At 46.5% G+C, this 27,304-nt stretch overlaps 1 protein-coding gene across 3 annotated transcripts in view; it reads left to right on the top strand.

The window, feature by feature from the left end:
• LOC149864324 (activin receptor type-1-like) overlaps positions 1-27,304 on the top strand; it is an 80,009-nt gene that overhangs the window by 17,376 nt on the left and 35,329 nt on the right. For all 3 annotated transcript variants that reach the window (XM_090049313.1, XM_090049314.1, XM_090049315.1), the window contains exons 2-3: positions 2,654-2,731; positions 19,506-19,766. In XM_090049313.1, the coding sequence (XP_089905439.1) occupies positions 2,654-2,731; positions 19,506-19,766 (339 nt within the window). The remainder of the gene's footprint in view (positions 1-2,653; positions 2,732-19,505; positions 19,767-27,304) is intronic.

The raw sequence follows: 27,304 nt of genomic DNA on the forward strand, positions 1-27,304 counted from the left end.
GAGCTCACACTGGGGCTACCCCATGGCTTCTCTTGGCCAGGTGTGGAAGCAGCCTGGAGACGGAGATGGTGGCTGGAAGGAGAGCACTGGCATGGGCTCTGGCTGCACTGAGAAGGCCCTGGCAGGGGGAGGCAGCTGTAGCTGCTGCCAGGTCCTGCTTTTTCTCCTCAGTGCCCAACAGCAGCTTCTCCCCTGCTGCAGTTTCTGCTGCTGCCATGCCTAGGCTGCCACCGAAGCTGAGCAGCAGCTCCAGCCCCTTCTTGGGGTAGAAGAATGGCTTGGAGGCCCAAATAATTGCCCACCCTTGCACTAGAGGCATTTTTCTGTTGGCATTATTGTGTCTAAATTACGAGGGTTTGTTCACTTTAGGTGTATGCGATATTTTTCCACATCCTTAGACAACATAGCTGTGCTAGCAAAATTTTGTAGCCTAGGCCTGGATATATATTTTTATAATAGGTTGCTATCAATTCTGGAGGGTATTTTTTTCCAACTCTGAACACAGAGAGAGGCTGAACACCTCTCCATTACAGGTACTGTACCATACCATTATGCCTACTGTTACATGTAGATCATCTTGTAGATAAGAGCGGGACTGTATTGTAAAGTATTACTGTCTTGTGTGGTAGTGTGTTGTACCATGGTTGGAAAGCAGACGGGCATTAAGATGGAAATCTGTAACTAACATTTTGAGACATCACCTTAATGGGGCTCATAAAACTAACACAGACGATTGGTAGAGACCTCTGGAATAGATTATATCTGTTCCTCAAGGAAACTGAGGATGTTCAGAAGTTTTTTGAATATTCAAAATTAGACTTGCAAGAAGAATTTTAAGCTAATTTTTTTTATGAGTGCCGATGTATTTTGTGGTTTACTAATGTATTTAGTAGATTCATTCCCCTTGTACCACTTTAAAATGAGTAGTCTGTTTCAAGTCTCATTTTTTTTTTCTGTCTGAATCCTAATTACAAGAAAGAAAGAAAGAGTCTTCATTTTTTTTTTTTGCTTGAAAATGCTGATTCATCCTTCAAGAAAGCAAAAACCACTTTCATTGTTTTTGAGATCCTGACTCTTTCCAGTGGGTTTTTCTTTGACTATTGCTTCAGGAAATTCCAAAATTCAAATGCAGTCTGATTTTTCCAGTAGGTAGCATAGCAGGAGGCTTGCTGCTACTGCTACTTCTAGAGAAGGCAGGCTGTCTGAGAAGCATCCTGCAGGTGTACCAGGGGGCCGTTTGGAGTTGCATGACTTACAGGGACTGGGGCTATTGGGATACCAGTTCAGAGCTGGAGCTGGGCAGGCAATCTATCCTTGACAGCTGTGGAGAGAGGAGCACCTGGGCAGCTGGGCTCCTGAGTAATATCCGAGTTGGGGTAAGCACAATGGATGGTTTGGAAGGGACTAAGGGGAGGTAAGACGGTCCCAGCTGCCTCAGAGAAAACAGAGGGCTTAGAGGTCTCACTGGCCTAGGAGTGGGGCCAGGGATTTGGAAGGGCCAAAGGCCAAGAAGGACCACAGTCTGAGACTGGCAGAGCTGGAGAGCCCAGGGGTCTCAGTTGGCCTAGGAGAGGCACTAGGCTCTAAGGAGAAGGACCAAAGGCCAGGAAGGCCACAGCTGGAGACTAAGGGGACCAGATTGCCCATAGCTTAGAGACAGGCTGCTGTAGGATGCACAGAGCCAAGAGTTTGTAGGGGCAGTGATGATTTGATCTGGATTTGTGACCGTATGAGGCATGGGCAGGGGTACTGGGGTGGAAGGAGCCCACATAATTAATTGTTAAGGCAGTGAATGGTGATACCTGTGTAGCAGAGTGTGAGATCTCATGGGGAAATCCTGAGGCAGCCTCCCTTTTTCTGAATCATAACAATATCAAAGTATGGCAAGTGAGATGGGGAGACTGCCCAGAGTTGGCAAAAGAGAGTGAAGTTGATGAGGGCTGAGGGGGCTCCAGGGGCATCACAGTCGCCCCAGGAGTGGGACCCTGTTACTGTAGCATACACAGTCTTTGTTTTGTTTTCTCCCATACTGCAGCTGGTCCTTTCACCAGAAACACTTTGATTTGTCAGTGTTGTGCATGTGGTTTTTTTTTTTAATGTGATGATCCTAGTAGTATAATGCCAATAGATAGATCTAATAGTGAATTTCAGCTAATTTCTTGAGTAACTGAAATATTTTTCCTCTGAGATCTCGAGGCTGAGATAAGAAAATGTTGAATGAATACCAGCAACATAAGTGAACTTTCTAGACTCTTTCAAAGGTTTTCTCCTAAACTTCTTAAAGAATATTTGAGAAGCTGTACTGTCTTTGGAAGGAAATCTTCTGTCTTCTTTTTATCAGTTTCTTTCCTGTTTCTTCCTTCCTTCTGAACTGAAAGATTTACCTTCCTTTTTTGCTGTTCTAAACCCTTGACCTGCCTTTCCACTCTCTTTTCTCCCCGTTCCTTAGCTTATTGTCCTTTACCCCCCCTTTTTCTTTGTATTTTCATGATAACCTTCTCTTGCTTCCCTTGTCCTCTCCTATTTCAGTGTTTTGTCTTTTATTTTGTTTTAAGTTCCATGAATATGGAAGTATTTTCTAATGATAGAGTAATGTGAAAGAAATTGTAGGCTTGGGTTTTGCTCTTTAATAACCATCGCTTTTGTTTTGCAGCTAATCTTCCAGTTGCACGAAGCCAGATTTGCATTTTGCTGTTTCTTATACTGAAGATCTTGTATTCTGGAGCTGAAGGTACTTCACAATGGTGTTCAATTATTTGTATGTAAATAAAGTAGATTCGGAGTGCTGGCAGAGGGTTATTTTTAAATAATAAGAATAATAATTATAGTTTTGTAAGACTTAAAAATCTGGCTCAGGCAAGAGAATATATTTCATTAGGTGTTCCTACTTCTAATTTATTATTATTTTTAACATGTTTGTCAGTCTGCACTAAAGTCTTGAGAATAACTGGTAAACATAGCCTGATGCAGTTTTTCCACTGCTCTGGAAAGAAATTGTATTTCATGGGTATTTCTATCCAGCATAATGGAATGAAGGCAGAGTGCCTAATTTCATGTCGTCTTTCTCAGTCTTGTCTTTAACATAAAGCTCCACCTGCTGGCATATATTTGCTGAATTAATCATGCTTAATCTGTTTTCTCTGTATATGTGGAGGACAGGAGTTTTTTGTTCCTCTTCTACACTGAGAGACACTCCTACAAACATTCTTTTTTTTTTTTTTTCTTTCTCTCCTTCTTTTTCCCCAATAGGTAGTGTAACGGTTCTTCGTTTATTTTCTCCCTTTATACTTTTCTGGGTATTTTTTTTTTCTCTCTCTTTCCAGCTTGGCCTTCATTTTAAGGCAGGTGTCCTCACAGAGCTCCTCTAGTCTAGAAGTAGATCTGCAAGCCTTAGCAGCTATTGTATTGGTTGAGCAGCCCTACCTACAATGTCAAAGACCTTCTGCTTCTATGCTGTAATAAAGAATTTTATCTTTGGAATTGAATGCAATTTTTAGGACATGTTCTTAGTGCCAGATTTCATACCCCCTGCCCTCAAGTCTTATAACCTCATGAGGACATTCCAGTTCTCACTTTAGTAACAGCAGTTCAACTGCTGCTAGCTTTTTTGCGCAATGGATTGGGAACATGCTAGTGCAATGTCAGGCTCGCCCAATGACCACTGAACTACCCAGAAACTTTGAGTCTTCCTCTTTATCCTTGAGAGCTTCTGTTACATCAACATGCTTTGTCAGAGTGGTTTTCAATGGATAAGTGGTCTGTATGAATTGAATCTTTCAAGTATGGGAGATGCCACAGTTCAGTACCTCTCAGACCTCCATGTCAACATCCCCCTCCACCCCCATTTTCTTTTTTATTCTTTCTTGAACACACAGAGGTCTCAAAAGGATCATAGCCTATAGTACAGTTACTCACTGTTCTTTGTGGCTGCATGACTGGAACACAATACAGGATAAAATGATGTTAATATCATCCAAATATTTGGGGAACTGATGGAAGGAGTGACGGCGGACTCCTCAGATGAATAAAAAATGCCCTTGGCACATGCCAGGCTTCACAGAAAAGAACGTAATTGTTATTCCAGTCCAAGCATTTCTGACATTTTCCAGACTAATAGATGATGGTCACAGCTACTCCATGGAGTGGCTTAACCTGAGGTGGCCAGTTGTGTGGGAAGTTCCTTTGGCAGAGCAGGAAAGAAACAGTAAAAATTGACTGGGGCTCAAGGAAAATCACTGGATAAATAACTCTTGCATCCTGCTTAGGACAAATAACACTAGTGCAGTGGCCTACTTCAGCAAGGAGAGTGGGAGAAGGCTTCATTCTTGCAAAAGGTGGCCTACCTCCTGGCATCTTGGGTATAGTGAAACCTCCAGTCTGTCCAAGCTGTAGATGTTCAAGGAAGGAAAACTGTCCTGGCTTACTGTCTAAGAAGGGAGCAGCAAGATTATTTGGAGTGGAGACTGAACTTGTTGGGAGGAGGGGTATAGGGAAGGTGTGTGTGTGTGTGTGTGTGTGTGTTCATAGGGTGAGTACTGCATGCACACCTCACCATACACATACACCCACATCCCCCCCTCACTGTTATACATGCAGACCTCCACTCCCACATTCCCTCACACACCCCAGCCACCCTCCCCCCACACACAGACCCCCACAAACCCCTTACCTACCCACACTCCACATATTCACGCATCTACCCATATGCTTCCTCACCCCACACCTATCCACCCCCACATATGCACCCACACCCTCCCGCACACCACACCTATCCTATTATATACAATCGCCTCTATGTATGCTACACAAATGCATATAAATCAGGACAAAAATATTTTTTTGAAATCTAATGAATGTTTTAGATGTGTGGGGTTTTTCTGGTTTTTGTTTTTGGTTTTTTTTAAGAGTATAATTTAGTATTTTTCTGGTTCTGAGATGTCAAAACCCCTTGCTGAAAGGAGTACTTCTGGGGGCAAAGGGAGGGACTTCTGGTGGCAAAGGTTAGGGGGTGGGAGTTCCAGTCCCAAGATAGCGACCAGGAGACGGGACATCTGTCAAGGCGCAAAGATACCCACGTAGTAAGCAGCCCTCCACTCAAAATAATTGCCTGCCCCTGGTTTATAAGATGCTGACTGTTTTTGTCTAAAACCACTTTGCCCAAGAAATGTCCTGGCATACATTGTGTGCATCTGATTAAGTGAGCTTTAGCACATGTGTGCGTGAAACTCTCACACATACGCACATACACACAATGTATAGAGAGATACCATTAGCCATGTTACTCTGCAGTCAAGTGGAAGGCAGTGTAGATTTGTACTTGTAGATTAACTGGCGTGAGTGCATGTGCATGTATTCACATGTATGTGTGTATTTGCTGCGCGTACATGCACACTTTGGTTAGTTTAAAGTGTAAGTCTATTCTGCCTTCCACTTGACTTCAGACTAACATGGCTAAGTTAGTACATTGTTCTGTACATTGTGTGTACATCAACCCCTTAAGATCCAAATTCATCACAGGTTTGTCAGACGTCCATTACTTAATTTCTACCTCTTTGATATTTAAAGGGAAAAGAGTACTACAGTTTCCTGTTTCAAGATGGCTGATGTGGTACCTCCTTCAGCCTGGAAACCTAGTAGTCTTTGTCCAGGAATCATCATTATCCATACAGACTAATGACAGCAGTTTCTTTGTTAAGAGATTTTACATGCTTGATGCAGTGGGCACTTGGGCCTCTATCAAAATTCACTTTCATCTCCAACTTGTAAAATTCTAGGAAACAGTGGATGTTGCCCTTGTTGAGATGGTACTTGTTGCTAGATTGATTAATGGATCTGTAGACAACTTTGATGAAAGAGAATAAGAGATCTCTTTGACTTAACTGAATTTTTTTTATTTTTCTGAGTTACATGGTCCACAGGTCTGATTAATTTGCTGAAGTTAATTCCAGTATGCTTAGCAAGTTTTAGGTAACAGAGAATAATACCCTTTATCATGGAAGTAGTCACAACTGGTAGGCTTTACAGTGTAGATCAGCAACTAACATAGGTTTGGTTTTGCTATTACTTCATTTAGGAATTTGTATGTTTGAAAGCTGTTTGGAGCCTGGGTAATTTGTAATTCAAGGGGGAAAAACTTCAGTAACTTAAAAGATTTTCCTACCCTTTTTAAGGATCAATATCAAATACTGGGGTGTATTCCACTCCGTAAAAATATTTATTAAATGCTGATGGCATTGGAGCGATGTTGTAGCCATGATGGTCAGGAAGTAAGTGAGAGGCAAAGATTTTTGTGGGTAACATCTTTTATTGGACCAACTGCATGGTTGGGATAGACTGAGACAGGTTTTCAAATGTAATACATTCTTCTTCAGGTCTGACCCCCCCCCCCATTGTGCAAATGCAGTTGCTGGCCTGCCTTAAACTCATTTTTCTCATTTTGAGAACTCCAGCATAATATTTCTGGAAGACTCTTCTGCCTCCCTGTTCTTGTCTTCCACTTTTCATGATACTGCTATACAGAATTCCTTTGATCAGTTGGCTCACCTAATTTTGACAAGATATTCATTGATTCATATTTTCCTGCACTGCAACATCAAAAGATGACATTTTCAGGTTCATGCTTCTCTAAATCAGGAGAAACAAAATGTTTTTTCACTCCTGAACTCTACTCCAGCTTCAAGCAGACAAATTTCAAATGCCGTAGTGGAGGACATACTTACCATTTCATTTTCCTGTGCCACTGAAGTTTTAAATTGAAAGGTTCAAGTGCAGTCTGATATTTCAGTCGTTTTGCTTATTGTTTAATGTGGTGTGTCACAGTCTGTTGGAAAACGTAGGCTGTTTATGTATTGTGTGTGGAAGTTGTTGACATTTTTCCCTTGGGTGGAAACTGATAGACATCCTCTCCATTTAATAAACAAAGCTCGTCTACGTTGGGTGGGTATGTTTCGTCATAGTAAGATCTGTAGCTGTAGTGCTAAAAGGCCTGTTTTGAAACCACACAATTTTTAGTGCATAATGCAATAAGATACAGTGCATGTTGTACATGTTTGAATTTCCTATAACATCACCTTGCAGTAAAATCACTGTATACTCATCTTTGCATGGGTGCATTTGTATGGTGTGTTTATTTGGTCCCCAGCTGTCTTCCTCTGCTGCTTTGTGACCTGTCAAGACCAACTGATCCATTTATGTATCTTCTACTCTGTGGTCACAGTAACCAGATACTACCTAGCATTTGGCTAGGTTCAGTATATTTCTCTTGAGCTGTGTGGAGACTTTGGATCATCTTGTTTCTGGGTAAGGGAAATGTTCAAGAAGTTTTGGAAGTGAAGTATTATGACCAGTTACTTCAAAAATGTAAGTTTCAAGGCATGGCTGTGTATGAGCCATACAGTACTGGGTTGAAACCAAGAATATGAAAGAAACTTAAAGACAGAGGACCAAAACTGGACTTACAGGAGTGGTTGTGCCCACCTGCCCATATTATGAGGAGCCACACAGGATTTTGTTGTGAAATGCTGCCATTTTGCCTACTTCGGGCAGTTGTGATACAAGTGACTTGGGGATGACTGTGAGGATGAAGAAGTGGCTGAACCTCTTCACTCCACAGGGCATCAAACAGATGATGGAGGGCTGTGAACATCTTGAAGAGGACCTGGAAACCTTACCTTCCAGCCCCTTGACTAGTTGGTTTTCAAGTTCTAAATACCCCTAGCCAAATAGGGACACAATAGAGGAGATGGCAAAAATCTTTTTTGGCTTATTTTTCTTTATTATAAGTGGTTGGTACTAAACACTGTGATATGTCTGGTATCTGTTTCTTCAGGTGCTTGCTGGATTCTCCTGTATCGGGTGCATGTAATTTAAAAACCTTTTGAATTTCTTCCTGCCCTTCCCCCAACATGCTTAAAATAGCACCTGTGATGCAGGGGATCTGTTTAGAATTGGTGTTGCTATGCTCATTAAGTTCTCCACTCCTTTCAAGCCCATTATTCACCCACAGACCTACCACCTTTTTTCCTCCAAACTCTCGCTCCTGGCCTCCCATCACTACAGCTGCTCCCACCCTACAATGTGCTCAAATTGTGACTGCATGGGGGGGTAGGAGTGATGGGGAACAAAACCATAGCACTCAGTTTATAGCCATCCATCTTTTTACCTGCAGCCCCACCCCTGCTTCCCTTTTGTGCCTCCACGTCTCCCTGGGCATCTCCCACCACTTAGGTATGTAAGCATCAGAAGAGGAACTGGTATCTTTTTAAAATGCATTTATTGAGAACAGTACAGAAAGAACATTTCATATTTATATAATCTTATAAATTTCATTTCTGAGCATGGCATCACAACAACTAGAGGGTTGGTTGTTTTTTGAAGCCAAAGCATTTCTGTAATAGTCCTATATTTCTAGTTCAAAAGTTAGGCAGAAGGCAGGGCAAGGTGGCATAATGGTGACTAAGGGGTTTAGAGGGGCATACACTCTTGCAGTTTCATAGCATCTGAAGACTCACTTTCTTTTCTTTTTGTGTGGAGTTGCAGACACTCTGGAGGGTAGGGCTAGGACCCAGAATGACCAGGATAATCTGAAAAATGGTCCAAAATCAATCGCATGAAACTGCCTAAAGGCAAGTGCCAAGTTCTGCATGTAGGAAGGAATAATTGCATTTACACGTACAGACTGGGAAATGATTGGCCAGGCTGTGGTACTGCAGAGAAGGACCTGAAGTTTACAGTGGATTTAATCTGAAAGTGAACCAACAGTTGTGCAAACCCCTGCCCCGCCCCCCAAAACAAACAAACAAAAAAAACCAAATAAAAAATCCAACAGAACCCAGCAGCAAACTGGGTTGTATTAACAGGAGTGTCACTTACAAATTGGGGGAAGTGATTCTTTTGTTCTGTTCAGCTTTGGTGAAGTGTCACCCAGAGTGCCGTGTCTGGTTTTGGACCCTGTACTTCAAGAAAGATGTAGGAAAATAAGAATGCAGCAGGGAACAATAAAAATCCATTACAGCCTGGAATGGTCTTTTTATTGTGACTGGTGAAGCACGCTCTTGCTCATGAAAGGTTATGCATCTCTGATTCAGTTTGTCTGTGAGGTACATCTCCAAAATTAGGCAGAAAGCAGCATAGACTAACATAACTAACTACCTCTCTGGACTTTAATTTAGTATTACATGCACTGATTACTCTTAGGACACTCAAGGTCTGTGAAGTTTTCTGTCAACTTGTTTCCTGATTCTTAGTTGTTTTTATTCTAATTTCCAATATAAACTTATTCATAACCAGTTTGTAGCTATTGGCACTTGTGCTAGAAGCAGTGCATAAGTATTGACTTGGGGGGGGGGGGGGGCACAACACTGCGTTGCTTTCCCCACTGCTGTTAGGCACTAGGTTTGACTGGCCTGCAGCCTTGTGGTCAATGCAGAAATAGTGCTACTGCCGCTTGGCCCTGGCTCCTGCTGGGCTGTAGCCCTGTGCCCCAGTGTCAGCCCAGAAATCTGGGGGGGCACATGCCCCCCCATGCCTCCCTGATGTATCAGCAATGACTTGTGCCAGTATCTTTAACTCAAATAGCCTTTTTCCCTCCCTATAACTCAAATAGCCTATCCCCCCCCCCCCCAAACCTATTTATAAATAAGTAATCATATCTTCTCTCATCTTTCATTCTGCTAAGTGGAATACCTTCTGGGATATGTGCTTCAGTGCTAGATATGAGCTCTTAAAGTTAGGACCGTCTGCAGAGCAACAAATATAATTACTAACCTAGTCCCACTGCTATATCTCTTTTCTCCCTCACTCCCATATCTTGAAAATTCTATGAGTCACCCCATGGGAAAAGTACCTGGAGTACTGGAAATACAGTTGCTGGAATGCCCCCCATGTTCTCTGAAACTCCTGGCTGCAAACCCACCACCAATGTTGCACCCTATCCACTAGCAAACCACAAAAGGCAACCAAGCACTACCATTGCATTTGAGTTCCAAAATGCTTGAGGAAAAATGGTGGAAAATATTTTACTGCTTCCAGAGCTTTGTAGGACTGGGAAGAGACTGAGGATAGTATATCAAAAATACTGGAAGGGGCATGGGGCTTTTATTTTTGCTTTTATTTTTAGGCTGTGGAAACTGAACATTACTTTTCTTGCCTTACTTATGCAGGACCTCAACCTGATCTGGTAGAACCTTCCAGAGATGGGTAATAGCAACCATGCAATGTCTGGCAAGTTTCAAGGGAAAGAACAAAAGAGAAAATGCTGGTGTTAGTAGTCTCTGGGAAGCAGCTCATGAGTGGAGGGGGTTTCTTAAGCATGAGAAACAGAAGGATGGAGACAAATGGAGAGCTGGCACATAAGAGGTACAGGGAAATGCAGAGGCAGATGATGGAAATCATAAGCAGGCATATGTTATTGCTGCATAGCATACTCTGTAAAAGCTTGCGTTCCCCCTGCTCATTGTCTTCGCTTACTAAATTAGGCTGATCCTATTTCAGTCATGCAGGTCCTCCTGCAAAGTTCCACCTACTGGGAGAAACATTTTGCCACAGGAACCCCCAACCCATAGCTCTTTACTTTAGAGCATTGAAAACTGCCTTCTGCAACCTCATCTTGGATCTTTCTCACCCGTACAGCAGTGGTGAGGGCTTGCTGCCAAGCCTTTCTACTGTATGATGACCAGGTAGAAAAGGCTGGAGCAACACACAACTTTTATTTATTAACATTTTCCACACAATTCTCTCTGCTTTTATTTATTAACATTTTTTGCACAATTCTTTGCACTCTGTATGTTTGTACTTGCCTTTTTTGAACCATAAAGTTTGTTTCTTTTCACTGTGGTAGGTGTTAAAATTTATAGAGATGCTCTCATGACAGAATTTTCATTTCAAAGTACAGGGTGTTTGGAAATCGGACAGCAAGTGAGAGCTGAAAGCAGAGATCGTATTCTTTAAGTACTTTGCACAGTTATTGAAAGCCTGAGTGGAAGTAAATATCATGGAATACAGACATTCCCTATGTTAACTCAAACTATGAAACTATCATATAACACAGGCTTAAAGATAAAGTAGTCGTGAAAGACAGTCATCCTCAGCTGGTGAGGGATTGCTGATGATAATGCTGATGCTTATGATAACGCAGGTATATTTCAGAAGGTGAAAGCACACAAAATAAGTCATGAAAAGCTACAGCATAAAATGTTAGTATTTATTTACAAAAGAGGGACATAAGGGATCCCTGATAATGGATGTCTGGAGATTATCATTTTTGAGTGAGCAGCTTTCTGTCTGCTCATAGCATTTTAAAAATCACCTGACTTCCGCCTCTCAGTTGTCATAAATGTACAACACACAACATTAGCATGCTTTGCAGAAAGTATTTCTCTGCAACTTCTAGCCTTTATATTAGCAATCACCTCTATCAGTCTCTTAAATGCACATTTTGTTGTCATTCTGTCATTAAGTTATAGCTAAATAATTTTCTGTGTTCCAAAAGTCTAAAAGGCTTTAACAGCATAGCAGGGGGAATTGACAACACTATTAATGGCGATAGTGCTTGACGTGGGAACAGATATGTTGGGGGGGGTCATTAACTTTTTCAGGCCACCCCATACTATTGGTAAATCTGTCAGTTTTCAAATTAGACCTTGGGATGAACAGGGAAGTACTATTTTTTTTTTGTTTGTTTTTTTTGTTAAAGAGACCAAAGACCTAACATGGACAATGCTGAATAAGAACATGGATTCTATCAATTGCCCCAATGCAGCCCTGTGGTTGCAGAGTTATAAGTAATCTAAGGATTGGTAAGCCTTGTCTTGTGAGGGCAATAACTTCTTAATAGCAGTGCACACTTCTATCGTTTCAGCCTCAACATGTTTTTCTCATACCAAAGCAGTGAGATACTGACTGATAATAAGGGTTGCAAGCTTCCTGGTGATGATAACCATCTGCTCCTTAACAGAAAGCCCTGATGTTTTGATGCAGGTCTGGTCTGCATTAAGCACAAATCTTAAGGAAGATGTCTCTTGTTATCCTGAAGTTCTGTGGCTACTGCTAGCTATCTAAAGTCTGTAGGACAGTCCTGTTTCACCATTTGATGCTTGTTTTATGATCTCAGCAGTACTGATTTGGGCTTCACACTTCAAGAAAGATGTGGGAAAACTGAAAATAGCCCATAAAAAGGCAACCAAAATGAATACAAGAACTCATGACATGTAAGGAAAGGTTGTAAGAAGTGGAATTACTTAGTCTAGAAAAGACCAGACTAAGGTGGGTATAATTCAGAACAGAAAGCTGAAAGTTGTCTGGAAGTAGTCTAATGGCGGTGTTCAGCAGTTACATGAAAGGTTTACACTATCCGCATAGTCCTTGCTTTGTTAGGTGAAGCAAATGATCCCATTTTCCATGGCAATTAAAATGCAATCCAGACACCAGAGCAAACTCACCAAGCACTAACTGGAAAATCAGCAGGTTGGGATGCTCAAGGGAACCCACTCCTACCACAACCCAGGAACAGAGCTTCTCTACGAGGGCAAGGACTCCTAGGGCCTCCAATGGCACACTTACTTGCCTATACACTAATGCGAGGAGCTGGTTCTTTTGCTAAAGAGACATGATTATGATCTCATAGGAATAACAGAGACCTGGTGGGACTCCTATGACTGGACCATGGGTATAGATGGCTATACCCTGTGTAGGTGAGATCGTACTGGAAAAAGGGGCCGGGGTGTGGCTCTCTATGTTAAGGAGAGCTACACGCCCCTACAAGCTGAGATTGGCATCCAAGGAGGATGACTGGAGACCCTCTGGGTTAGAATACAGGGGGGAACATGGTGAAGGAGATACAATGGTAGGAGTCTATTACAGACCTCCAAATCAGGAACAAGAGCTTGACCATGAATTCACCAGGGAACTGGCTGAGGCTGCATGGTCTCGGTGCATAGTGGTTATGGGAGACTTCAACTATCCGGACATCTCGTGGGAAGAGCGCTCAGCCAAATCCGATCTATTACAAAGCTTCCTTACCTTTATGGATGGTCTTTACCTGTCTCAAGAAGTTAATGGGCCAACAAGAGGTAAGGCACTGCTGGACCTGGTACTGGCTAAAGGGGGTGATCTAGTCAGTGACCTAAGAATCAAAGGGAAGCTGGGAGACAGTGACCATGAGTTGATCCCTTTTACTATCCATTGCAAAGCTGGCAAGTCAGCAATGCAGGAATCTTTGGCTTTAGGAAAGCTGACTTTCATAAGCTTAGGAGGCTTGTTGAGGCTCTGAGAGGCCATGATCTGGCAGGGAGGGGAGTTCATGACGAGTGGTTGCTCCTTAAGGAAGCGATCCTAGAAGCACGAGGGAAGTCCATCGCAACCCATACGAAAGGAAGTAAAAGAGCTCAACAACCCCATTGGCTCAACAGGGAACTCAAGGCTCTCCTACGTCTAAAAAGAGAGGTGTATAAAGGATGGAAGACAGGAAACACCACTAAGGAAGAGTATTCTGCACTGGTCTGCACCAGTAGAGAGCAAACTAGGAAAGCCAAGGCTGTAACCAAACTCCAACTGGCTACACAAATCAAAGACAATAAAAAGTCCTTCTTCAGATACATAGGGAAGAAAAAGAAGGGTAACATTGGTCCCCGATAAACCAAATGGGGAAGCTGACAACCGACACAGGAAGCCAGTTTGCTTATTGCTTACTTTGAGTCAGTTTTTCACCAGCCCAAAGGGACCACATCCTGCCTAATATTATATGGGACAGCCAGAGTAAGGGTGAATACATGCCCACCATTAATATAGATCTTGTGAAGGAACACCTTGAGAAGCTGGACACCTACACATCAGCTGGTCTGGATAGATTGCACCCAATCTAAAGGAACTGGCAGACATCATTTTGCGGCCACTGGCAAGGATATTCGAGAAGTCATGGCACTTTGGCAAAATACCTGAAGATTGGAAGAGGGCTAATGTGTCTGTCTTCAAGAAAGGGAGGAAAGAAGAACCAGGAAACTACAGGTGAATCTGAGTTGGACCTCAGTCTCTGGAGAGATCTTGGAAAAAATTGTCAAACAAACCATTCTTGACAGGCTAACAGAAGGCAACGTTTCGAGGGATAGCCAACATGGGTTTGTTGCGGGTACGTTTTGCCTGACCAATCTCATTTCCTTCTATGACCAGGTGATGTATCACCTGGACAAAGGAGAAGAAGTTGATATCATTCATAGATTCATAGATGTTTGGGTCAGAAGGGAACTTAGCAGATCATTGAGTCCAACCCCGGACCCTGGGCAGGTGACCCCAGCCAGGTGCTTGTTCAGTCTTCTCTTGAAGACCCCCAAGGTAGGGAAGAGCACCACCTCCCTTGGAAGCCCATTATAGATTCTGGCAACCCTTACCATAAAGAAGTTCTTCCTGATGTCTAACCTAAATCGGCTCTCCGTCAGTTTGTGGCTGTTGTTCCTAGTTACTCCAAGGGGTACTCCGGTAAACAAAGCATCTCCTATTCCTTGTCTCCCCTCCCCACCCAATGAATCTGTAGGTAGCCACAAGATCATCTCTCAGCCTTCTTTTGTGGGAGCTGAAGAGTTCCAGTTCCCTCAATGTCTCCTTGTAGGGCTTTGCATGCAGGCCCCTGACCATATGAGTGGCCCTCCTCTGAACCCTCTCGAGGTTGTCTACATCCCTCTTGAAGTGTGGCACCCAAAACTGGGCACTATTCCAACTGTGGCTTGACCAATGCTGCATAGAGGGGAAGTATCACCTCCCTGGACCTGTTTGTCATGCACCTGCTAATGCATGATAAAGTGCACTTAACTTTACTGATCCCTTCGTCACATTGACGACTTATATTCATCTTGGTGTCAACAGTGACTCCAAGATCCCTTTCCCCTGCTGTGCTGCTGAGAAGGTCCTCCCCCAGCCTGTAAGTGTTCTGGTGATTCCTTCTCTGTAGGTGCAGCACGTTGCACTTGTCCTTGTTAAACTGCATCCTGTTCTGCTCTGCCCACTTTTCCAACCTGTCCAGATCCTCCTGGATTCCTTCCCTGTCTTCCAGTGTGTTAACTTTACCACATAATTTGGTATCATCTGCAAACTTGGACAGAGTGCCTTCCACGCCGCTGTCCAAGTTACTGATGAAGACACTGAACAGCACTGGTCCAAGGACCGAACTACTGCTCACATCTTTCTAGGTGATACCTATCACCACCACTTTCTGGGTGCAACCCCTAAGCCAATTTGCCACCCACCTGACCGAGTAATCATCTACCTCACAGCCACTCAGTTTATCTATGAGAATAGAATGAGACACTGTATTGAAGGCCTTAAAATCCAAGTAGATCATATATTTGGACTTCAAAAAAGCTTTTGACCTGGTGTCCCACGATGTTGTCATGGAAAAATTGGGCAACTGCAGCCTCAACTGTACTACAGTCCGCTGGCTGGGGAACTGGCTCCAAGGTCAGACCCAGAGTGTGGTAGTTGATGGAATCCAATCAACATGACACTCAGTGACTAGTGGTGTCCCCCAAGGCTCGGTTTTTCGACCCATACTCTTTAGTGTCTTTATAAATGATCTGGACTCTGGTGTCAGATGTGGACTGGCCAGATTTGCGGATGACACCAAACTTTGGGGAAGAGTATCCACGCTTGAGGATAGGCTGGTGATCTAGGCTGAACTCGATAGGCTTGCAAGGTGGGTGGATGAAAACCTGATGGCATTCAATACAGAGAAATGCAAGGTGCTCCACCTCAGGGGGGAACCCACATCATACTTATAGGCTCGGCAATGCTATACTTACTAGCACAGGGGTGGGCAAAATATGGCCCGTGGGCCAGATGCGGCCCACTATGCCACTCTGTTTGGCCTGTAGGGCCCCTAAAAATTTAGAAAATTAATATGTACTGTCCTTGGTTCCTGTCAAAAATGGCAGGAGTCAGAGGCAGTAGGACCCAGGGGAAGTCCTGCTGGGCTTCTGCAACAGCAGGGCCTGCCTGGTCCTGCCCCCCCCAGACCATGTGGCTTCTTGGCTGCACCAGTACTGGAAACTCAGGTAAGGGGAAGAGGAGAGGGGAAAGGCAGGGGAGGCCCACAGGCAGGGAACGAGTTGGTTCCTCCCCCGCTCCGTGGCCTGCGCTCCCTGTTGCATCTCACAGCCTACATGGGGCTGTCCTGGGCAGGCACAGGCAGCCCCATGCAGCCATAGTGCCGGCCATGGGGTGGAGGAGGGGCGACTTCTCCCCATACTCAGCACCGGCTTGTAATCCGTCCCTGCTGCCGGCCTGGGCCTTGTGCTGGCACCGGGTTCACCCGTCAGGGCTGCACCATGGTGGGAGCAGCTGCAGACCCCCTGCTTGCCACGCCGGACAGTGTTTGCTGCTGCTGCTTGCCCAGAGCTTCCACTCTGGGCAGCACAGAGGCAGCAGTGGCAGCCACACTGCAGCCTAGCATGGCGCGAGCTCTGGGAGAGCAGCAGCAGGAAACATTGCCTGGTGTGGGAAGCAGGGGGGCTGCTTTCCTCCTTGCCAAGCAGCTGCTGCCACCGCGGCACAGACCCAGCTGACAAGCTCAGAGCCAGCATGGGGCCCAGGCTGGCAGCAGAGACGGGTTACAAGCTGGTTCTGAGCATGGGAAAAGCGGCCCCTCGCCCACTGCATGGCTGATGCCTTGCGCTGCAGTCGCTCACAGCCCACATGGGGCTGCCTGTGCCTGCTCAGGACAGCCCTGCGCAGGCTGCAAGCAGCTGCAGCAAGGAGCGCCAGCCAAGGGGCAGGGGAGGGGTGGCTTTTGCCCCGCACTCAGCACCAGCTTGTTACCTGCTGGCAAGCGTGGGGTTGGGGCTGCACACTGCCCCCCGCCTGTACCATGGGGCTCAGGGGGAAACTGGGAGCCAGTAGGAGCGTGGGGCTCACACAGGTGTCCCGGGGCCAGCACTAGCAGGGCCCAGACCAGGGGGGAAGGAGTACAGGGTCCTGGCTGGTAGGGCTCTATGGAGCTGGGCCAGCTCCCCCCTCTCCCTGGTAGTGCAGCCCAGCCTGGCTCCACAGACCCCTGCCAGCCTGTGCCCTGCTCTGGGCCTTGCCAGTGCTGGCCCTGGGACATTGGTCCCAAGATGGAGACCAAGGGGTGGGGCACCTATCAAGGGGCAGGCTACCCATGCGTCCCTCGACAGCTTGCCAAAACTGGGTAAGTGTCCCTCCACCCAAAAAAATTGCCCACCCCTGTGCTAGCACTGTGACCAAAAGAGACTTTGGGAGTCATGATTGGCCACAAGATAAACATGAGTCACCAATGTGATGCCGCAGTAGGTCAAGTGAACAAAACTCTGGCTTGCATCTACCAATGCATCTTAAGGAAGACCCAGAACATCATCTTCCCACTGTACTCAGCCTTGGTGAGGTCACAGCTGGAGTACTGCATCCAATTCTGGGCTCCACAATTCAAGATGGATGTGGAGAAGCTTGAAAGAGTCCGGAGGAGAGCCACGTACATGATCAGAGGGCAAGAGAACAGGCCTTATGAAGAGAGGCTGAGAGGCATGGGACTTTTCAGCCTGGAGAAGTGCAGGCTCAGGGGTGACTTGGTGGCTGCCTGTAAGTATATAAGGCACGTGCATCAGGATCTGAGGGAATGCCTGTTCACCAGAGCACCCCAAGGGATGACAAGGTCCAATGGTCACAAACTCCTCCAAGACTGTTTTAGGCTGGACATAAGAAAAACTTCTTTACTCTCCGAGCCCCAAAGGCCTGGAATAGACTCCCCCCAGAGGTGGTGCAAGCACCTACTTTGGACACTTGTAAGAAACAATTGGATGCTTGTCTTGCTGGGGTGCTTTTACTGTAGCTGACTTCCTGCCCCTTGAGCAGGGGGCTGGACCTGATGGTCTTACGAGGTCCCTTATTGTCCTAATGTCTATGAAATCTATTAAAGCTTTTTACGATTTTGGGATGACCTTTGTTGGAGATGTTTCTCGTTCTGTTTCAGAGAAATATGAAAAGCAGTTATCTGCAATGTATTCAGTTTTTTATTTATTACACATTTGATAGTTTTTTGGGGAGCAGAACCTTCAGTCTTCAGTGAATTTCAGGAAAAGCTTGTGTGTGAGAGCAAGAGATGCATATTGGCTTCTGTAGAGTATACTTTTTTAGTTTAAAGCTAGTTGTATAGACATCATTCTAATACATAATTTTTTGTTTGACACATAATAGTTTCTCCCTTTCCTTTATTTGCCCTGACTCTCTTTTACTTGTTCAACTCACCCCATATCTCAACGTGGTTGGTTGATAAGGCTACTTCCCAAAGGTGTGATTCCCACTTATTCTAACAGGAAGTCAGAAGTAACTTGTTTGTTGTATTTTTTTTAATCTCTACTTCTTTGTCACAGGCCAGCTGGGCACTGTGAGTATATCAATTTAGTTTCAGACTGACTGAGCACTGCAGCTTTATTAGCCACTGGGCTTTTCGGTTCGGGATCGAGGAGGTGATGTTGGAAAGGAAAGCAATGACAAGTGTCCCTTACAAAAAAGAATGAATTTAACTTATAACAACAGAAGATATAGTTTGCACATGTAATAGTTAATTAAAAGGTTAAGCTAATAAACAGACAACATAACAATACAGATTAAAATTGACAGTGATAATAAAACAGATAATGAAATTAACCAAGAGTTCCCACTTGGTTAGTAACTTATCCATAGTCCCTTGGTTAGAAGATGCATGTCAAATTGAGTCAGAGAAGTCAGACGTCTCTGAACTGGGCTGCCCGAAGGAGAACCAGTGGAAGCCCCTCAGTCAGGATCTGGTCCTCGCTCTCTCAGGGAGTAAGAGAGATCCATGAGGGTATGAGACAGCAATGACCCTTCTGTTCAGTCCTTCCCAAGGGTTACTTTGATGTGCGTGTTCTTTTATATCCTAATTATGCTAATTTTTAGTTACACAGCCATTCATAATATTACTTTATAGCTGTTATCCTATGGGGTTAAAAGGTGCTAGAAATCATTATAATAAGTTACTGTCCAAGCTTTGTTTTATCCAATAAGCAAATTGCAACACAGCATCTTCAGGTTTGAAATTAACATTACTCTGCCTAAATTCAGCCTCTTCAGAACTCTCTGACTATGCTTTTTTTATATGTCCTTTCCTGGAATGTGCTGCATAAGCTAGGCAGTTGAATCCAGTTTTTATCATCATCAAGGCTAAATTCTGAGCCAGAAGGAACTATTAGGTCAGCTAATTTTACAGCTATTGCTTTGTCTTTAAGGCCTAGTCAGTTCCACAAACAGTTACAAGTTACGTTTGCGGGTTACAAAAATACAAGCTTCATATTAAACAAAAGTTCCAAATGCCTCCAAGAAGCACATATTTATTGCTTATTCATTTCTTTGGTTCTGGCCATCACACTTCTGCTTTGGACATACTCACCATTTGCTTGTGACTGTGTTGTGTGAGAATATCTGCTGGAAGGTAAGAACCAAAGACTTCAGGCTTGTGAGACCTTCACATGTTTTTTTTCCTGTTTTAGATGGAGCTGTTAAATCCATGCTGTTTGAATGCATATGTGAAGGGAATTCCTGTGATCATCAAAAACGTTGTTTTGGTCAGCAGTGTTTTGCTTCTGTGATCCTGAATGGTGAGGCGTATGTTTTCCAGAAAGGATGTTTTGGTGTGCTGGAACATGGAGAAATGACATGCAAGACAGCACCTTCAATAAATCAGGTAGTGGAATGCTGTTACGGAAATCTCTGCAACTGGAACATAAGTGCAAAGCCACTACTTCCCCAAGGTATGATTGCTGTAATTTCTTAGTTAGAATGTTAAATTTGAAATTTCTTTTTTTGTTTATAGTAAGATTACAAATGATCTTGATTACATATCAAAGCATTTTTTGGAAATAGTTGTAACATGATTTACAGCTTTCAGGCTCTGCATAATTGAAATCTTTCTCTTACCTTTTTAGTCTTTGGATTATGGATTTGTAGAAATTCTTATATAATAATGGGCTTAGTCCGTCTGTCTGTCTGTCCATAACGCTTTTGGAGCACTCTGATTGATTAGTGAAACAACTAATCAGAGTGTGGAGTGCTGCCATGACAGCGGAGATGAAGCAGGGGGGCTGTCCTGCCCCCCCCCAACTCCCCGGCCTTGCTCCTCAGAGACAGTGAAGTGCCACCATGACAGGGGATGGAGTAGGGGCAAAGCCAGTGGCGCTGGAAGCAGCAATGGTGCTGGGGGGGTGGCGGCTGAATGTGACACATTGCCTGCAGGGGATGCCAATGAACTAATTAATCCAGAGGGTTGTTAATCCTCTGTGACCCACAGGTAGTCAGGGTTGGGGCATTAAAGTAAGTTAATTTCCCTGAGCATTGATCTGTTGCCCAACTCCATTCAGAGTTAAAAGAGTAGCTACACATTACAACACAGTAGGTTTAGCAATATAAGCTATATTTACAGAACAAAACTCACTCAGCAACTACCCGATGCAATATTCCCATAACACCCAAGCTGCGACACAATAAAATACACCCAATGAAATAGTAACCTGACACACATCCCAAACTCAGTGTCCCTGGTCACACAACCAATCAACTCCACATTACAATGAGCTTTGGCCACTACGCAGCTAACTGCTGTGCAACTTCACAGACAACCCAGAAACCACAGATGGCAGCAAGAACACCCTGGGCCTAGTCAGCAGGAGAAACACTGACAGTCCCAGAGGATTCCTAGCATTTTCCTACCTAGGTTCTCAGTACCTCAAATAAGAAAAGGTGCTGAGTGCCTAAGCAGGAAAAAGCACGAGACAGGTAAGCCTCAATGAGCTCAATCCCAATGACCAGGTCACAGGAAAGAACCTACACTCGATGAACCCTGCACCGTGAGAGCCCAGAGTCAGAACTGTCCACCAGAGTGAGAGCAAGGCCGAGCCTGAGCCCCCAGAGCTCCTGCTGGCTGCTCTGGACAGGATTTATAGCCTTCTAATCATATCACCTGTCACTCACCCAATGGTCCAATCATTGCCCTTTTCACAATACCCAATCAAATTCAAAAGTGGGCAGTACTTAAAAGGACCAATCAATTCAGACTATTTCAAACATATATAAACATCAATCAACAGTTGCATTACCATTATTAACTGTGCATGCCCAGACCTTAAAAGTAGGTCGTGACTTTATCAAAGGTGAGAGTTCAAAGCCCCTAGAAACTTCTCACTTGTAGTCATATGGTGCATATGTGGACTCTCACTGTTCTACAGAGGGGATGGCGGGGCAAGCTTCCCCCACTCCTGGGAGGCGGCGGCATGGGGTGGTGGGTGGCAGGGCTCCGTCCCTGCACCGCCCCTGCCCATCGTTCTTGACAGGCAATTTGCTTCTCTAATATAAATAAGCCTTTATAGATGGTTGTGGAACTATTTTAGGAGTGCGGAGTAGTCATAAATTGACTCATTAGCATTCAACTTCTTGTAAATCTTTTTTTATAAACCCTTCACCCTCTTTAGTGCAGAGTCAGATAACTTCTTTTGTCTGTGCTTGCTGTAGGGGGAGGAAGGAGCATTTTCTTTTATCTTGATTGTAGTGTTTGGGAAAGAGGCAGTCATCATCCTTGTAACTCTTCTCCTGTTTTTCTAGCTATCCTGTCTTTCAAAGGCACTTCAAACTATATTGACTAAATTTATCTTCTCAGTCCAATCATGCAAGGAAGTTAGGACATAAATATGAACAGACATTCTTTGAAGTGCTTCAGATCCTGCTCCGCTATCAAGTGCATCAAATTTGCAGCCTGAAGTGCTTTAAATTTACGGCCCTTCTGCACACTTGTGTATGGGTCCCTCGTAACTGAAGTGTTTCAGGATGGCCTCAGTCCCATGTTGTGGCAGAGCCCTTGGGGCTGGTGAGTAGAGATCCCAGCTTACCTTTCAAACTGGAATTTCCAAAGGCTCCTGAGAACTGTTAAATGCAGAGGAGAGAGCTCAGTAATTATGCCCTCCACCTGTTGGGTGTCCACTGCAGACCTGGTCTATTTTACTTCGGGTGAGTTTGTCAGTTATGAGAGCAGCACCACAATCCTGGGGAGCCAGGAATGATTCACAGAAGCAGCTTCTTGGAGCAGTCTGAAGGTGGGAGACAGAGTACTGTGCTTCAAAGTAGTTCCTATTTTTTTCTGGAGTCTTTTCTGAGACGGAACTCACCTTTTGTTTTTGTGGCTATGTATGTTGTTACCGTCACTTTTTAGACCACTTTAAAGGCACTTGGATTACTTCAGATGTTATGTCTGTCCATACCCTATACTGTGTTTTGGGAAAGGGATGTGCCACACCCACCTTTTCATGTTTGTATGTGTCAAAACCAGAAATGCAGCAGTGAAGCTGTTCCCTCACAGCTGCTTGTAGCCATGCCGGAGACTGATATGGTCAAAGTACTGGTCCCTAGGCTGCATGGGCTTCACTGCCATATTTCTGGTTTGGTATGTGGAAGTGGGAGTGGATAGCCAATGTATGCTCAGGTTTCTCTCCCCAGGAGGGCTGGTGAAACATGGCTCTGTTTCATAGTTTCATAGTATCTAGGGTAGGAAGGGACCTGAGCAGATCATCTAGTCCGACCCCCTGTCATGGCAGGAAGAATACTGGGGTCAAACGACCCCAGCAAGATGTTCATCCAACCTCCTCTTAAACACCCCCAGGGTAGAAGCCTGCACCACTTCTCTTAGAAGTTGGTTCCAGACCCTAGCCGCCCTGACTGTGAAGTAGTGCCTCCTGATATCTAGCCTAAACCTACCCTCTGCCAGCTTGTGACTGTTATTCCTGGTCACTCCTGGCAGTGCTTGGGGGAACAGTGTCTCCCCCAATGCCTGCTGATCCCCCCTGACTAGTTTATAACAGGCCACAAGATCCCCCCTCAGCCTTCTCTTTTGGAGGCTGAACAGGTTCAGGTCCCGTAGCCTCTCCTCATAGGGCCTGCCCTGCTGTCCCCTGATCATGCGAGTGGCCCTCCTCTGGACCCTATCCATGCTGTCGACATCCCTCTTGAAGTGTGGCGCCCAGAACTGGACGCAGTACTCCAACTGTGGCCTGACCAATGCCGCATAGAGGGGAAGGATCACCTCTTTGGACCTGCTCGAGATGCATCTGTGGATGCATGACAAGGTATGGTTGGCCTTCCTGACTGCCTCCCCACACTGCCGGCCCATGTTCATCTTGGAGTCAATGATAACCCCCAGATCCTTTTCCACCTGTGTGCTGGCAAGAGGGGAATTCCCTAACCTGTAGGTATGGTGCCAGTTTTTCCTCCCGAGGTGCATCACCTTGCACTTCTCTGTGTTGAAACCCATCCTATTCTCGTCCGCCCACTCGTGTAACCTGTCTAGGTCTGATTGTAGCCTGTTGAATCCTTCCAGTGTGCCCACATCCCCCCACATCTTAGTGTCATCAGCAAATCTGAACAGGGTGCTTTTTACCCCCTTGTCCAAATCACTGATGAAGATGTTGAACAGTGTGGGCCCGAGGACAGAGCCCTGCAGAACCCCACTGCCCACGTCCTTCCAGGTTGAGAAGGACCCATTCACCACCACCCTCTGGGTACGGCCCTCCAGCCAGTTGGTGACCCATTTGACTGTGTGGGTGTCTACAGCACAGTCCCCCAGTTTCTTAATGAGAACGGGGTGAGAGACAGTGTCAAAAGCCTTCCGAAAGTCCAGGAAGATTATGTCCACTGCTACCCCTGCATCTAATGATCTGGTGATCTGATCGTAAAAGGCCACCATGTTGGTCTGACACTGATGAACCCGTGTTGGTTGCTCCTAAGCATGTAGTCCCCCTGCTGGATGTGTGCCAGCATAATTTTCTTGAACAGCTTGCCTAGGATCGAGGTAAGACTAACTGGCCTATAGTTTCCCGGGTCCCCCTTTCTGCCTTTTTTGAAGATGGGGACCATGTTGGCCCTCTTCCAGTCCTGTGGTACCTCACCAGAGCACCACGACTGCTCGTAAATCTGTGCCAAGGGACTTGCAATGACCTCGGCCAGTTCCTTTAGAACTCTAGGGTGGAGATCATCCGGGCCGGCTGACTTGAATACGTCCAACCCCTCCAGAAGCTCCCTAACTAAATCCTCGCTAACCCGTGGTCCAGGTGTGCCTCCCCCAGGGCCCGAGGGGGGCCCAGCAGGGAGGTGGCTTTTCTGGTCCCTACTTAGGAAGATGGAGGTGAAGAAATCGTTGAACATGTTAGCTTTGTCATCTGGTGTGACTACCAAGTTTCCTATCGCGTCCTGCAAGGGCCCCACATTACCCGGGACCTTCTTTTTACCCCCTATGTATTTGAAAAGGACTTCTTATTGTCCTTAATCTGGGAAGCTAGCCCCAGTTCCATCTCTGCCTTGGCCTTCCTAACTACCCTCCTACATCCCCGAGCAACTACAGAATAGTCCTCCCTGGTGATGACCCCTTCATTTCATTGGGTGTAAGCCTCCTTTTTAGCCAGGAGACATTCCCAGATGCTTTTGGTGAGCCACGGAGGCTTGTGTGCTCTCCTGCTCCCTTTGATCCTCATTGGGATTACCTTCCTTTGGGCTTGGAAGATCGTCTCCTTAAGGAGCGACCACTCTCCTTGGACACCTGGCTCCCCTCCCCCCCAGGACCTCAGCGCTTCTCCAACTATCCTCCTTAGCTTGTTTAATTTTGCCCTCCTAAAATCTAGGGCCGCTGCCTTACTGCATGCCTTTGCCACCTTGCGCTGGATGGTGAATTCCAGCAGGCGATGATCACTGTCGCCCAGGTGGTCGAGCACCCACAGCCCCCTCACCAGGTCATCATCCGTGGCTAGCACTAGGTCCAACAAGGCATCTCCCCTGGTGGGGCTGTGCACCTCCTGGGTTAGATGGAGGTCCTGCACTCTGGCCAAGAACCTACGTGAGCATTCAGACCTGGCTGACTGTTCTTCCCAGCAGATGTCTGGGAAGTTCAGGTCCCCCATGATTACCACATCCTTAGCCTTCACTACCTCTGTGAGCTGACCCAAGAATTCCTGGTCAAGCTCTTCTCCCTGGTTGGGAGGTCTGTAGTAGACTCCCACCATTAAGTCTCTTTCCCCTTGGCTGCCTTGTACTCTAACCCAAAGCACTTCAGAGTGCCCCTCCCCTGATTCCTTGCTAATTGACGAGGATGTGTATTCCTCGTTAATATAGAGTGCCACGCCCCCACCTCTCTTTCCTATCCTGTCCCTCCTGTACAGTCTATAGCCCTTGGCATTCACCGCCCAATCATGCGTTGCATCCCCACGTTTCCGTAATCCCCACTATCTCCGGGCTGGTGTCAGCCAGCAGGAGGGCTAGTTCCTCCTGCTTGTTACCCATACTACAAGCGTTTGTGTAGAGGCATTTGAGGCCTCCTGTGGATGTGTGTACTGACCCCCTAGTCCCAGCGTTACCCTGGCCCGTACCTCTTTCTTGTTTATTCACTTCGCTCATTGGTCTGGGCTGGGCTGTAGTTGTGGGTGCTGTTTGGTCTGGCAGTCTGATGTTTCCTCTGCCCTCATCTTCCCCTTCCCCCGACGAGCCTAGTTTAAAGCCCGCTGGGGAAGGTCCGCCAACCTAGAAGAGAACACACCCTTACCTTTAGGGGAAAGGTGGAGCCCATCCCATCCCAGCATGTCTCTCGTCGTGACGTGCCGGTCATGGCTGAGGAAGCCAAAGCCCTCCTCGAAGCACCATTCCTGCAGCCGCCAGTTGGTCTCCGTGATGCACGTTTCATGCCATCTGCCTCATCCACTCACTGGCAGGATAGAAGAGAAAACCACCTGTGCACCCATCTCCTTTAGCATGCACCCCAGAGCGTGGTAGTCCTCCATCAGGCGATCAGGGCTCCTCCTGGCCGCATCGTTAGTGCCCACATGGACTAGGACCATGGGGTAATAATCAGTGGGCTGGATTACGGTTTGGAGCATCCCTTTCACGTCCTGAATCCTCGCTCCAGGTAGGCAGTATACCGCACGCGCTGAGGGGTCCCAGCAACAGATGGGGCCCTCCGTACCTCTCAGGATGGAGTCACCAATGACGATCATGCAACGCTTCTTCCTCCTGGCCTTCTTGCCTCCTTCAGCTTCCACGGGACGCGGTGAGCGTAGAGTTGCCTCCTCCCCGGTTTCGTCCTCTCCTTCCTCCTCCTCCAGGGCTGCCAGGACTTCATACCTGTTCTCCAGCCGGACTGGAGGAACTGGTGCTGCCTTGTCTCGAGCAGCCCTGGCACGGGAGGTGACCGTCTGCCACTTAGCAGTGGAGGGCTCATCTTGAGGTGCATCCTCCTTGGTTGTACAACCCTGCAGGGAAAGAAAATATCTGTCAATTTCTTCCTCTGCCTCCCTGATTCCCCTCAGCCTGCTAACCTCCTCCTGGAGCTCCCTCACCTGCGCCTCCAGGGCCCTAAGGCGGGCGCCTGCAGGACAGGTGTGGGGGTCTCCAGTCCCTGCCCCCCCAGGCCTTGCTGGGCAGCTCCTGCAGGCCAGGGGGTTGGGGGACACCAGCCCCTCCGTGGGCAACGTCTGGGTGGAGGCCTCAGACAAGCCCCTGGAGGGCTGCGTCCCCCGGGCAGAGGTCCTGGCAGCACTCCGTGTCAGCACCATCGTAGGAGTCACTGAGTTTCTAGCTGAGTTCTGGTCCTCTGCCCCGCGCTAACATGAGTCAGCCTCTGGGCCCCTCCTGCTCCCCCTCTGGTGCAAATGCCGGCGCACTCTTACAGACCGTGCCTGTTTGTGGGCTCTGTTCACGCGGCTCCCTACCAGCTCAGCTAGGAGGGATCCGGGGGGCTTCCCCTCCAGATCTAGCTCAGCTGTGTTGGTCCCTCTGCCCCACTTACCTTAGGGGGATCAGCTGCTGCTGCCCCCGCTGCTGCTCTGTTCGCCTCTGCTGCTCTCGCCTCCTCCCCGGGTCAGGTAAGGGGACACACGTGTGTGTAAGACACGTGTGCCTGTGTCCTTCCTCTCCCCGCTGCTCCTAGCTCCCGAGTGCCGGAAGCTACGTCAAACCGCGGCTTTTAAAGGCTGCGGTTTGAATTTCCTGTCGCCGCTCTATCCGCCAATCAGGTACTCCGGACTTACCGGAAGTGCCTGCCGGCGATCCCGCCCCCCTGCACTCCCCTGCTGGGGGGACCTGGTGCCTCCGGAGCCCGCTCCCCGAGGGATAACCCTCGGGGTTCTCCCTGGCTTGGGGGACAGTCCCCCCTAGCCCATGCCTGTTTGCGTGCTCTGTTTGTGCAGCTCAGGAGTGGGGCTCCCTACCAGCTCAGCTAAGAGGGATCCGGGGGGCTTTCCCTCCGGATCTGGCTCAGCTGCGTCGG

The sequence above is a fragment of the Crocodylus siamensis genome, chromosome 5 (assembly GCF_052110815.1).
Source record: "Crocodylus siamensis isolate JL-2025a chromosome 5, ASM5211081v1, whole genome shotgun sequence".
NCBI classification, from domain to species: Eukaryota; Metazoa; Chordata; order Crocodylia; family Crocodylidae; genus Crocodylus; species Crocodylus siamensis.